This window comes from Salvia splendens, chromosome 5, assembly GCF_004379255.2.
Source record: "Salvia splendens isolate huo1 chromosome 5, SspV2, whole genome shotgun sequence".
Classification (NCBI taxonomy): domain Eukaryota; kingdom Viridiplantae; phylum Streptophyta; class Magnoliopsida; order Lamiales; family Lamiaceae; genus Salvia; species Salvia splendens.
Window position 1 is genome coordinate 7,229,551 of NC_056036.1, and position 12,687 is coordinate 7,242,237.

Sequence of the window (12,687 nt, forward strand, 5' to 3'; positions counted from 1 at the left end):
GCCTTTTGAATTTATGCCGAATCTGTGAATTTGTTTTGCATTTCACTCTTCTTTTATTTACCGTTGAGGCTGCTTCAATTCAAATTAATGAGGACAATAGTAGTAAATAGATTTGTTTTAGTATGTAATTTAGTTTTGGCTTTTCCGGATACTAACAATTATCACATCACTATTTATGACATTTTTTTATTAGGGATATTTGCGTCTAAATTCCTAAACTTGCTTAAATTCTGATTTTACATACCAACTTTAAAATCCGCCTATAAATTATTGAATTACTGATTTGTTCTGATTTTGCAACCAATTAAAATCTTGACACTAATATGCTTGATATAATTCACAATTCAACTAACGACATTATTTAATTTCGTATAATACGATGTTGTCATGCCGCGTAAAATGTGTCTTCGTTTTGGTTTTTTTCGACTTTGATTTTTTCGATATTGTGTCACACACCAGATACAAGTGACTGTGAAGACACACTCCAGCCTTCCATGTACCGTGATGTTCTGATTTTGTTCCGGTTTGATGATCGCGACCTTCCTTACAAATTAAGGTACATAATTATGTCTGATCTGCGGTTACTCACTCTACTTGAAGCTGGGCTTCCATCATGGGTTATTTTCCTTCAGTCTTATCCAGTATTCTTCCATCTCTATCGTCCCTGGATGTGTCCGTTGGCCAGGGCTTGCTACGTGCTTATATCGATCATCACGGTCCTCATTGGGTTTTACGATTTGTATAAAAACGTACCACTCACAGCATCTAGGTTGTTCGGGCCCCTGTTCGACTGGATAGAATCGTTGGAAATGATTTCAAGAATCAAGTATTTAGGGACCATGTTATTCCTTCATAATTTTCAAAAGGCGATTAAGTGGTTTCTTTCTGCAACTAGAACCATTCGTTCATTTTTTACAGTAGTTATAGAGCCAATGGCTGGACCATTTGCTGAGTTTCTGGAATTCTTACTTCCTCTTTGGAGTGTGTTCGGCTGTTTTCAGTCGTGTGGATGGTGACCGAGACTTGTTTCGCAATGGTAGGAGACCTAATAGAGATTTTAGTGCTGCCATTGTGGTTTATCTTGTCTCTTGTATGGAATATTGGTGAGTTTACATATTTCTCTTGTTTTTTTTTCTTTGGATTTCTAAGCTGTTTTGACTTAAATAATTTGTATGTATATTGTGTTTTATTGCAGCAATATCGGTTATATGTCCCATGGCATATTCTGGATACTGTTTGAGTTCCTTTATGCTCCAATTCGACTCGTCCTAGGATTCTGTAGCCTCGTGGCGTACTCATGCACACTTGTGTATGAAATGGTTGGAGATTTATTGCTGTTCGCTGGCAGCCTAGTTAGTTTTACCAGGGATGTCGAATCAACAGTGAGCTCGTATGAGGTTTCAATCTGGCGCTCTCTGTGGAACGACCTTTTCTCTCAGGTACTTTGGTTATATCATTCTACCCTTGTTTACATTTTCTTAGCTCATCTCCGGCCTTTATTTTTCAGATTTTCCGTGCTCTCCGAAGTATCCTCAACGGTCTTGTGGCTTTCTTCATGGCATGCAATAGACACCGGCTGAGGTATTTTCCGTACATTTTGGCCATGTTGTCATCTCAATAAGATACATTGCGCATAGTTAATGTGAAACTTAGTTTAAATGGGGAAAATGTTATGAAATACTCTGTAATGAGAATCACATGTTCTATAAATTCTTCAGTACATACACTCCTCCAAAAAGGAAAAAGAGGTTTATTCTAATGAGCATATATTAGTTGGTAATTTGACAATTTCTTTAAACATTTTAAGTTAATAAAAAAACACATGAAAGCACTGTTCTCATATTCAGATTGATGATCGCACGTGTTTTTCCTGCAGCACGTATAATCATATGAAGGAGTTATACCACAGATCGTCTCATAAACCCAGGAGAGCGAGTGCTCAAAAAGTCGATCAAGATACGCATACTTCTGCAACACGTTTATCTGTAAGTATATCTCCAGCATTTTGTAGCTGATCAGGTCCATATACCTACACAAAATATGGTGGTCGTGAAATTCTCATTTCTTACTTGAATTCACTATTGAGATTCGAGTTCGTTTATCAGTTTCATTCACATAGTAGCTTGGATGCAAGTTTGCCATAGTATGGATTCACTCAGTAATTCTTTAACTTGTTGCAGCCAAGAGTTGGGAAGAGTCCCATCACCAGTTCATGCCCCGGAATGGTTAGATGATGTTGACCCGTACCATATACAGCAACATTCAATGTGTAATATACTAATATCATCGTGTACATGTGAGAGCTTGTCCATAGTGATCGTTGCATCTACTGTATTTTAAGAATCTATGCTAACGTTGTAATTTAAAGATCTTAATTTACATGCTTTAATTTAATGTAAGGCTGTATGGCTGTCTGTATCTAAACAAAATTACAATGCCAAGAATTGGTTTTTAGTTTTTATTATAGTAATCTGCAACGAACAAATTCAAACAAAATCACACTGTTTCTGTTGCGATTTTATGGATACACGATGAATACGCAGTAATGCAACCCACTGCGAAATACTCCTTCCGTCCCGCTACAAGTGAGGCGCTCCAAATCGGACGTTGTTTTGCAAAAATGATAATAATTAATTAAAGTAGAGATAAAATAAAGTAAGATAATAATGTACATATTATTATTATATATATATCTCTCTTCTATATTATTATCTCTCTTACTTTATTTTTTCTTCACTTTAACTATCTAGTATCATCTTCATAAAACAACGGCAAAAAAGAAATGCCTCACTTATAGTGGGATAGAGGGAGTAATCAGAAGCCGAATCGTCTATTACATTATTGTGCAACATCTCTTGTTTCTATTTTCAAAATTCTTGTGGAAATCGACGGAGATATGGTGAAATAATTAAGAATTTCGATGTTGCACAATGTTGCAATAGAGAATCCGACTTGAAACAATCGTAGTCCAAACTCCGGAGTTACCGCTTGCTTCCATAGCTCAAGCAGTGAGGGCCAACACCTTGATTGTTCCTCTACTGTTGGCAGCTAATATGGTGGGACTTCCAACTTTCCAGCATACTGCGCTTATGAAGTAAGATCCTGCATCTTCCTCGACGTCCTCGACATCTGGGGATCCAAATTTATGCCATGTCACGGGTTTCGTGATAGCCTGAGTTTCATTCGTCTCGTGGTGAGATGAAAGAGGCGGGCTTAAAAAGATAAACCAGATGAAAAAGAAACAGCTTTAAATTCTAAAGCAGTTAAGGCCTACTGTATATCTACTGACCTTGTGATAGACAGAAACTTCATTTGTTTCGCTGCCACAAGCTAGGAAATCATTGTTGACAGTTAGGCCTACGAAATTCTTCTCGTTGGTGTGCCCTCTAAATGTACGGACCTGAAAATACAACTACATATATGTAACATGTCGCGTTTATTGGTTAGGCGAATGTTAACAAGCATTTGTGTCACTTACGAGCAGATTGTCCTTCACGTCCCATAGCCGGAGAGTGCTATCTGTTGAAGCAGAAGCAAGCTCGTTGCTGGAGAGGAATTTCACATATGAAACCGCCTTATTATGACCACTGAACACAGAGACTGGATGGCAGGGGTTTCTCAAGTCATAGTAGTGAATATGGTGATCAGCAGAGCCAACCTGTAGAATACATTGCACTTCAAATACACAAAGGTGAAGAACTGTAAATATCAACGAAATATCATGCTGAATGTTTAAGTCGATAATGCACACTCCTTGAGTCTGCTATGTGTACTGTTTTTTGTTCCTGAAAGGTATTTTGATAAAGTCGTTATTATATCCAGAAATCAGTAGTAGACTAGGATATACTTCATCTAGAAGAAGTAATGTGATTCTTCCAGTATTTCATACCGAATGCAACAAGTTCAAAAGAATACGTGAAATAGGGATAGCAGAGATTATGTACCGCAACATATTTGCTGGACTCGGGATTGTACTTCACACAGCATATATTAGTCTTCATATCGATGTTGAGAACGCTACCTTCTTGCTTTGTGCACCAAATTTTGACCTGAAAGTTAGATGGGTCGTCATTATGGAGCTTAGACATGTAGTCGAACAAAGGCAATTTCATTGATGAAAGACAAACTTCAATAAGCGCCTGTAGCTAAGAACCGAACATATACTGCAGGCCGAGTTTAATATATCGGGCTTGAAGGACTTGGGATGGACTAAAAGGTTCACCTTGCAGTCATCACTACCAGAAACAAGCATTGAAGGCTCTGTTGGGGAGAAATCAACACTCCATGCCCGTTTCTCGTGCTCCTCATATTCCATGATACTCTGCCCGAGTCCAAAAATAGAAGCAACCATTTTTAGTGTGTGCACACTAAAAGAAAGGAAGATAGGAAATAAGGAGACATTTGATGCAGTCTAGATCCTACTTGTTGAGTACCAGCATCCCAGACAGTTACTATGCCCTCATAATCACTACTAGCTATGTGATTTTTCGTGAACTTGTTCCAGCTCAAGCAGCTAAGCTTAGATCGAGTAGTCATCTCAACAACAGGGCAATGCACATCTGTAGGTTCGTTCACAACCTGTAAACATAATGTTGTCAGATGCAAGGCGTGAAAAAAAGAGTTTGGCTTTACAAAAGTTAGGAAAGGAAGTAGCTGAGGGAAAAGAAGCCTACTGATGAGAAATCAAAAACTTTTATCCGCCGTGAAACTCCAGCAGTAGCAAACAGCTCATCATCCCGATCAAACTCTATACTGCACAGGAAAAAATAAAAAATGTCTATGCTTAACATCAAAATACTAACAAAATATAACTGTGGGGGAAATATATAACATTATAAAATGCTTCCACATAGTATCATGATTGCATCAAACAAATAATTTCAGAAGAATTCTGTCGCTAAATATTTTGTGGGGACATGAGAGGAAAGCTAGTTACTTATCCAAAGTATATAATCTTAGAACATAATCTTATTGTTGATCATCTATCCTCATTATCACTCTTCACTTTATATGTGATAGTCATCTGGATATATGTTTCCAAAGTATTACTCTCACAATGAGTAAGCACCCATACCCTGTTTTCTCCCTCATCAATCTCTCTTTTTGAACGGATTTTAATCAAGTGGATGAATTGTAAGAACTTCAGGCCTTCCTTCCTATGTTCTCAATTTCTAATTCAGACTTCTAGCAATGTAGGTTGTGATAGTTCCCATTTTCAATTTTGACATTGTGAGATTACTAAATGAAATTGCAACTTATCCTCTGGACTTCCACTTACCTTGAAACGATATTGGGTGAGTGGAATAGGTCACCGTGTCTAAGTTCAGCAATTACTCGTAATCGACTGTTCCAAAACAAGGTTGCAAATGCTCATGAAAATATGTGATTAGACATGTGTAAATGCGAGTAAACCAGAGTGTAACTGATGCATATGAACCTACCTGAACCGAGTAAACGTACTTAGAACTGACTGGAAATCTGCTAAACCAGAACTATAACCTTCTCTTCTAATGATGGTGTTATCTTTATTTCCTTGCTTCTCTATTTGGTTGACCAATTGACGTCTCTTTTGTAAGTAAAATTCCTGAAGTTCGTTAAACTGCAGGATGACATAAATTTCAGTGAGAGTGTTTAAGAAATGGATTTGTTAATCTTTTTTGAAACTCAAGCAAAGTTTTTATGACACTTTTTTATCTTTTAAATGATGGAGTACTATATAGCTTTAGATGTAACATGCATGGCATTTCATATTTGGTATTACTCCAAAAACCATTGATTCTCAAAATCAAGTACTACTAAAAGTAAACCTTATTTATTCTTAATTACTTCTAAAATATGTGAAAATTTCCAAAACTGATTTCACCAAAAAAAAAAGAACTGCATTCCTGTTACTAGGATTTCAAGGTCAGATGTAATCAAATCATCAAACAAGGAGGACTATTTAAAAATAAGGAGAGGCTAAAACTTTTGCTAATCTAGTTTTTCCAAAAAAATCCAGGCACTGCAATTACGTGAAGATTTTTCCAAGATAAAAGCATGTCAAGCATGCCTGATCACTAACCTGTGCATGGACTCGCTTTTTCCGCATAACTGCCAAACCGGATTGGCTCTTATGTTGTGATGTTGGTTCGCTCGGAGCAGCTTCCTTGCTCTGGGTTCGAGGGATATTATTAACTTGAGCCTTCGCTTCGTCTTTAGTGTACTGGAAGTTCATAGAAGTAATTCCTCTTATGTTGTAAGAGTTGGACACAGGGCCTGACATGTTTCTATCCATTGGCCTAGAGGAAGTGCGGGATCTAATTCCAAGAGGATCACTAGAGAGAATCTTCAGTTTAACTGAACACCTTTCTCTTGCTTGGTACAGCTCTATCCTATGTCTTTCCACAGAATTTAAGTCTTCCTTGATGTATTGCAGATCACTTTGCACCTTACAAATATGAAGAATAAGAAGAAACATCATAGGTAATATGCCCTTGATGTATTGCAGATCACTTTCGCATTTGCACCTTACAAATCCAGATATGAAGAATAAGAAGAAACATCATCGGTAATATGCCCTTCTATGGTAAAGTAAGTTAATAACAGAGTAACACATAATGAATGGTCAAGTATAAATGACAAATAACTATTTTATAATCAAACATTCTGACATAAATGATGTAAATCGTTTCTCTCTCATTTAATGCTATACTAGACAAACCTCGCTGAGTTCATTAACTTTTTGCTTCCTTAAGCAGTGTAAGAAGTCCAGCAGAATCTGCATGTTTCTCTCTGCTTCTTCTTGTTCCAATTTTCTCTTTTTCTCTGTAACCAGAGACACTAGAGAGTCTAACTCCTTCACTGAAACTTGACAGCCCTGTCTACGAATAGAACATATCAATCCTCTGTAAGAAAAGCAGATAGAGAATATGCTTGGCAATTGGCATTGGCGGCTATACTCTGGTGCATGAGCGGAGTAAAATTACTAAAGTAGAATATATGGGAATCAGATTAATGATGAGATATTATACTAATTATAGTGAGGCAAGTGGTAACACAGCCAATATCACCATGTATGGTTTTAACATTAAAGCAGTCTCAGCAAGATAAGAAAAGTCCAAACCTAATATCAGGAGAATATTTACAGGAAAAGATCTTCACCACGATATGTGGTTGGTAAATTAGTAATTAAGGGTCACACCAATTTACAAATTGAAATAATTATATTATTAAAGAATCTGATAGTTTGCAACATTACGAGATAGGTTCAGGCAATTGATTATGAATCAGTGCAGGATCTAATATAGGTGCATAGAATCTACCTGCAAGAAATGACTGAGTCAAAAAAGGCTAAAGAGGGATTAATAGCATCCAGATATGTCAAAGAAAAAAAAGCACATTGATAAAGATTCATTTACTAAAAACCTATTGTCTCGTAACATCAAAATCACGTACGCAATACCTAAATCATAATTACCTGTTCCAGTGAATGACGAAATTGTTCTACAGGAGATGCTAATTTTGATAGTTGATGGGTAGATGCCTTCTTCAATAGCTACAAATGTGGTACATAGAAACCTTATCACAATAAGCTGCATTGTCAATTGAACTATTTCAAGATGCAAACTAGGTAGGAAACGAATCATAAAAATACAATAAAGTAACCAAGAAAAGCTGTAAAATCAAGGAGAAAAGGCAACAACACATACGACAGCTCCTATGGCCATTTACAGCACCCACATTAACCAAGTATGAACACAATCAGTTTTTATTCTTTTTCCAAACTGACATATCCAGCCTCTCCTGTCACTCCTGTGACTATCTCATGTCATCTCCAATAACAACCACCACCTCCTCTTTGTCCCTCCCAAAGCCACACATCTCCGCTACATTAGATATATACACTCCACAATATTATAGAAAATCTAGTGGATCAAAGGCACTTGTTAGTGTGCGATGGTAGTATCAATCGCTTCATCTTCAGCATCCCAACAACAATATAATTAAATCGAGTTGAACAGCTTGCCAAATGGTGCACGAAACTGTGCACGATATGTTTTTTATTTCCTTTTTTGTTGGCTATTTAGATGTTCAACATTGTGAGTCTCCTTTATCTTAAAGAGGGGTGCGAATTTATAAAAAGCCAATGCCTCTCCTATTTATTTCTTCTCCTAATATTATCTTCTTCCGAGCTAATCACTAAGAGCGTCCACTATAATTTGGACGCGGCTATAGCCGCGTTTGGGGCGGAAGCGGGGCGGCTTATAGTGGGAAGGGTGTCCGCCGCGGGGGTGGACGCGGCGGGTGGGGGGAGGGGCGGCGGACGCGCGATCGCTAACTCCGGGGCGAGGACGCGGCTGAGGGTGGCTGGAGAGAGAAGGAGTGGGGCTATAGCCGCGGCTGACGCGGCGGTTCGATTCGGGGGGCGGCGGTGAGAGGGGGCTGTCCGCCCCTATAGTGAGCATCCACAATGGGGCGCCCTAAGGGCATGAATAACCTCGTCCCCATTTCCGACCCCAAGTCCCCTCCACGTCATCATTCTTCTACAGTTGTGGCTCAGGCCCCAACTGCTCTAACACTGCAGGCCACAACCCGGGCCGCAACTAATAAATGACACTATTCACAACCTATTTTACACGTAAAATAAAAAACGCCGAAAATTTATAACACGAAAAATTTCATTTATAACGCGAGAATTTCATTTTTAATACAAATACAATAAATTATAACCTAAAAAATATAAAAAAATTAGAATATTAAAAAAATGCAAAAAAAAAAAATAAAAAATGCAAATCTGCCCACGTCGCCCCTCTCCCTCTCTTCCTCCTTCTTCTTCCTCCTCCTTCTTCCTCTCCCCCTCCCTCTTCTTCCTCTTCCAAAATGTAAAAATTCAGAAATTGCGGCCCGAACCCCCTCGCCCCGGAAGCTCCAACGCCGGCCAAGGCCGGGACGCGGGACCGTCCTCCTCCAACGCTTGGGACGGGTCGGGACTTGCGAGATGCGGTGCTCTAAGGCGCGCCCGATGGCGCGCCACGTCAGCAGTTTTATCCTCCTACCCTCCCACCTGCAATGAGGCGCCCTAAGGCGCGCCCTATATGTTTTAATATTGTTCAATTAATTAATTTAAAAACACAACGAGTAACCAAAAACCGGCGAATATTGCATTAATAATTACACAAAAGTTACACGATTCAAGTTGGCTAATCTACGCAATTCCCAACTTCCGGCGCAACTCATCGATCAACCCCCGGAGAATTTCGGCTTCGGCAGGGTCCGTACAATTCTTGAGGGCCTTGTGCGTCTGCAACAACGTCTTCGCCATTAAGGCTGCTGCCAACGACTCATACGCGGCGGCCGTCGCGCTTGGGGCCGGGATCGGCGATGGCGCGGCGGCGGTCGAGGATGATGTCGTCGCCGACTTCCCCTTGGCCTTCGCAGCCTTGACGTCTATGGGACGCAGGGAGGACATCGGTGTGCAGAACTCTCAATGTCCTCGTACGTCCAGTTGAGGTCCACCGGACGAGTTCCGCTTTCGCTGCTCGTGTAACCACCAGCTTCGGTGGTCTTCGGCCTCTTTGTCGCCTCGGTGTGCAGAATCCCGCCTTCGGTGGTCTTCGTGCTTGAATTCTCCGTACAGGGACTGGTACGACAACAGCGCTTTAGCGCGCACAAGCTCTCGCCGCTCCCCTGCGCCCTCGCGCACTTCTCGTACTCCGATGAGAACAGGTTGATTTGCCTCTTCACCTGGTCCCAGTGCTTGCGGAGCTGCTCTCGTTGGCACTTATACGCGCTCGGCGGCTTCGCCGCATTGTAGCGCTCGACAATGCGCTCCCAGTACGGCTGCTGCCTCTGGTTGTTCGTGAATATCGGGTCCTCCGATATATCCACCCAACACTTCGCTAATACGAGGGGTGTACTATTCACAAGTTCCCGGAGGTGGCAACTTGTACGCGCGTTGCCGGTTCCGCTTCTTTTTTGCGGGGCGGAAGCCGCGGCGGCGGCCGATGGGGTGGCGTCGGCGGCGGCGGCGGGAGGGGGCGACGGGTCGGTTTGGAGACGGCTCCATGTCATCCAAACCGTACGATTCCGTACTGAATTCGGGATCGTATTGTGTGTTGGCGTCGAACGGCCTATATTCGTCGGGTACTGTACCCAGCCAACGAAATATAGGCCGTTGGCTGGGTACAGTACCCGACGAATATAGGCCGTTCGACGCCAACATCGGACTGTTGGGACTTGCATCCATTTCGTCGAAATAATAAAAATGTGAGTTTCGAGAGTGAAATCGTGAAAATTAAACGTTACAAATGAATGTGGGGTAGGGGTATTTATACAAAAATTAAAAAACGCGTGGCATCGTCCACGACCATCGTCCGGCGATCCCGCAATGGGGCACCCGATGGCGCGGACGATAGCCCATCGTCCGCCGAGCCCACAATGGCGCGGACGATACATCGTGTGTGGGCGTAGGGCGCGGACGATGGCGGGCACCCACAATGGGGGCGGGCGATGGCGCCCGCGAACGATGGCACGCATCGGGCGTGCCATCGGGCGTCCCATTGTGGATGCTCTAAACACTAGCAACTTCAGTGTCACACTAAACAAACCACACGCCAGTAAACTTTTTCAAAAAAGAGAAGGAAAAAATAATCCAACAGAAGATAAAAAACCACATACAAATGGAAATCTATAATACATTACGAAAGTAAAATCTACACATCGGTAAATGCGACATAAAAAATCACACACAGGCAGCGAGGAAACCTTGTTGAGGATGAAACTGAGGGATCTATAACACATTACGAAATAAAATCCACATGAGGAAAATGTAAGATAAGAAATCACACAAACACGCACAGCAGAGGCAGCGAGGAAACCTTGTTGAGGAGAAAATTGGGGAAGAGCTGAGAGGGAGTGAGAAACTGAGCGCAGCAGGGGCAATCGCTCTTGTTGTGGAGATGAGTGACGATGCACATGTAGCAGAAGCTATGGCCGCACGAGGTTAGGAAGACGTCCTTCATAATCTGCATACAAATTGGGCACGACAACTCCTTATCCTCCGCCTCCGGAGCTGGATCTCGAGTGTGATCCGCCGCCGGCACAGTGAAAGTCGTCGAGCAATCCTCCATTCCTCGGGTGATCCTAGATCGAATAAATTGTGAAGAGAGAGGGGATTAGGAGATAGGAAGAGTGAATCGCGTCGATTTTGAGTGGGAGTGGTGGTGGGGACGAAGATATTTCAATTTTATAATCATATCCGCCGTGGAGATGGATAATTGGATAATTCTATGCACAGACAGTACTTATAAAATACACAGAAAAGAAGGTGATTTTCTTTTCATGGCGACCTTCATAAATTACACACAAAGGATGTGACTGGTCTATAGTTCTTGCTACCAGTACTCCCTCCGTCCCGGGCTACTCGCTCATTTCCTTTTCGGCTCGGAGATTAAGGAATGAGTGTATAGGAAAGTCAAAAATGACGGCTGTAGGTGAATTTTTTTACTAAAAATGGAAAGAGTGCAAGTAACTTGAGACGCCCAAAAAGGAAATAAGTGCGAGTAGTGCGGGACGGAGGGAGTACTATATTTCTTTTTTGAATTTATTGCTAGGATCCTGTTAAATTAACACCTACGGCTACTCCCTCCGTCCCACTTTAGGAGGTTCGGTTTGCTATTTATGGGTATTTCACTTTAAGAGTCTCCGTTTGAATATTTTATAATAAATGGTAATATGCCACACATTTCACTAACTTTTTGTCACTCACATTTTATTATAAAACAGAAAAATATATAAAAGTAGGTTTCACATTCCACTAACTTTTTTTCATTCACATTTTATTATAAAAGTAGAACTCACATTCCACTATCTTTTTCACCAACATTCCTTTATATTTCTTAAAACTTGTGCCGAACTAAAATGAGACTCCTAAAGTGGGACCAAAGGAGTATTACGAAGACATTTGTTTTTTTATGGGTAAATGAACTCGTGCCGAACTCAAATGAGACTCCTAAAGTGGGACGAATGGAGTATTACGAAGACATTTGTTTTTTCATGGGTAAATAAACCCGTGCGAACTCAAATGAGACGCCTAAAGTGGGACAAAGTGCGTATTACAAAGACATTTGTTTTTTTATGGGTAAATGAATTTTAAAATTTGAAAGGTCGCGCTACGGAGGACTCGAACCTGAAACCTTTGGTCTCAGACATTAACCTCTTTACTTCTTGGTCAACTCACACACGCAGAAACTTTGGTCTCAGGCAGTGGCGGACGCAGGATTTCAACTATGGAGGGTCCAATTTACTATTAACAGTAATAGAGTATTTTTCGATATTTATCCTCACCCAGTGGCGGATCCAGGATTAAAAACGGAGGAGGCGGAATAAAATAATAAAAATAATAAATAATAAAATATTAAATATTATACTTCAATATGTTTTTTTTAGCAAAATGAAAGTCTATTACAATTCAAGTAGCTCTAGCATCTGTTAACCGAGACAACTGATTTCTACGGGAATCCATATCTTGAAAACGTTTCAAGATTCTTTCATTAGAAACACTAGCAAAGATGGATCTTTCATTGTATACTACCAAACTGTCATTCAACCACTCATCTCCCATCCTATTCCGCAAGTCAGTCTTGACAAATTTCATTGCTGAAAATACTCTTTCAACAGATGCAGTCGCTAGATCAATACCAACTCAAT

At 40.8% G+C, this 12,687-nt stretch overlaps 2 protein-coding genes across 4 annotated transcripts; one reads left to right on the forward strand and one right to left on the reverse strand.

The window, feature by feature from the left end:
- Nucleotides 1-899: 899 nt before the first annotated feature.
- Nucleotides 900-2,283, forward strand: LOC121804478. Its single transcript, XM_042204033.1, has 5 exons — nucleotides 900-1,103; nucleotides 1,196-1,439; nucleotides 1,508-1,581; nucleotides 1,877-1,985; nucleotides 2,181-2,283. Exons 1-5 carry the CDS (start codon nucleotides 1,093-1,095, stop codon nucleotides 2,232-2,234), a joined length of 492 nt encoding a protein of 163 aa, XP_042059967.1. The 5' UTR covers nucleotides 900-1,092; the 3' UTR covers nucleotides 2,235-2,283.
- A 92-nt stretch (nucleotides 2,284-2,375) lies between these two features.
- LOC121804475 (E3 ubiquitin-protein ligase COP1-like) lies at nucleotides 2,376-11,277 on the reverse strand. 3 transcript variants are annotated; one of them, XM_042204029.1, is made up of 13 exons: nucleotides 10,857-11,277; nucleotides 7,457-7,534; nucleotides 6,701-6,856; nucleotides 6,062-6,427; nucleotides 5,442-5,599; nucleotides 5,279-5,344; nucleotides 4,674-4,752; nucleotides 4,423-4,578; nucleotides 4,223-4,321; nucleotides 3,945-4,049; nucleotides 3,479-3,658; nucleotides 3,290-3,400; nucleotides 2,376-3,172 (listed from the first exon to the last, which is right to left on the reverse strand). In XM_042204029.1, the coding sequence occupies exons 1-13, from the start codon at nucleotides 11,106-11,108 to the stop codon at nucleotides 3,002-3,004; spliced, it is 1,977 nt and encodes a 658-aa protein (XP_042059963.1). In that variant the 5' UTR covers nucleotides 11,109-11,277; the 3' UTR covers nucleotides 2,376-3,001. The 3 variants fall into 3 exon arrangements, with proteins under 3 accessions (XP_042059963.1, XP_042059965.1, XP_042059964.1); XM_042204031.1 differs by having other exon boundaries at nucleotides 6,062-6,506; nucleotides 7,457-7,571; nucleotides 10,857-10,992; XM_042204030.1 differs by having other exon boundaries at nucleotides 6,062-6,506; nucleotides 6,701-6,860; nucleotides 7,457-7,571; nucleotides 10,857-10,992.
- Nucleotides 11,278-12,687: the final 1,410 nt, after the last annotated feature.

Bases quoted from the DNA above. Each gene is read 5' to 3' on its own strand.
- LOC121804475 (XM_042204029.1), bottom strand. From the start codon at position 11,108: ATGGAGGATTGCTCGACGACTTTCACTGTGCCGGCGGCGGATCACACT. The intron at 3,401-3,478 runs GTAAGTGACACA...TTGTATTTTCAG, and splicing joins ACGTGAAGGACAATCTGCTC to GTCCGTACATTTAGAGGGCA. The intron at 3,173-3,289 runs GTCAGTAGATAT...AATGAAACTCAG, and splicing joins AAGTTTCTGTCTATCACAAG to GCTATCACGAAACCCGTGAC.
- LOC121804478 (XM_042204033.1), top strand. The intron at 1,582-1,876 runs GTATTTTCCGTA...TTTTTCCTGCAG, and splicing joins TGCAATAGACACCGGCTGAG to CACGTATAATCATATGAAGG. The intron at 1,986-2,180 runs GTAAGTATATCT...AACTTGTTGCAG, and splicing joins CTTCTGCAACACGTTTATCT to CCAAGAGTTGGGAAGAGTCC.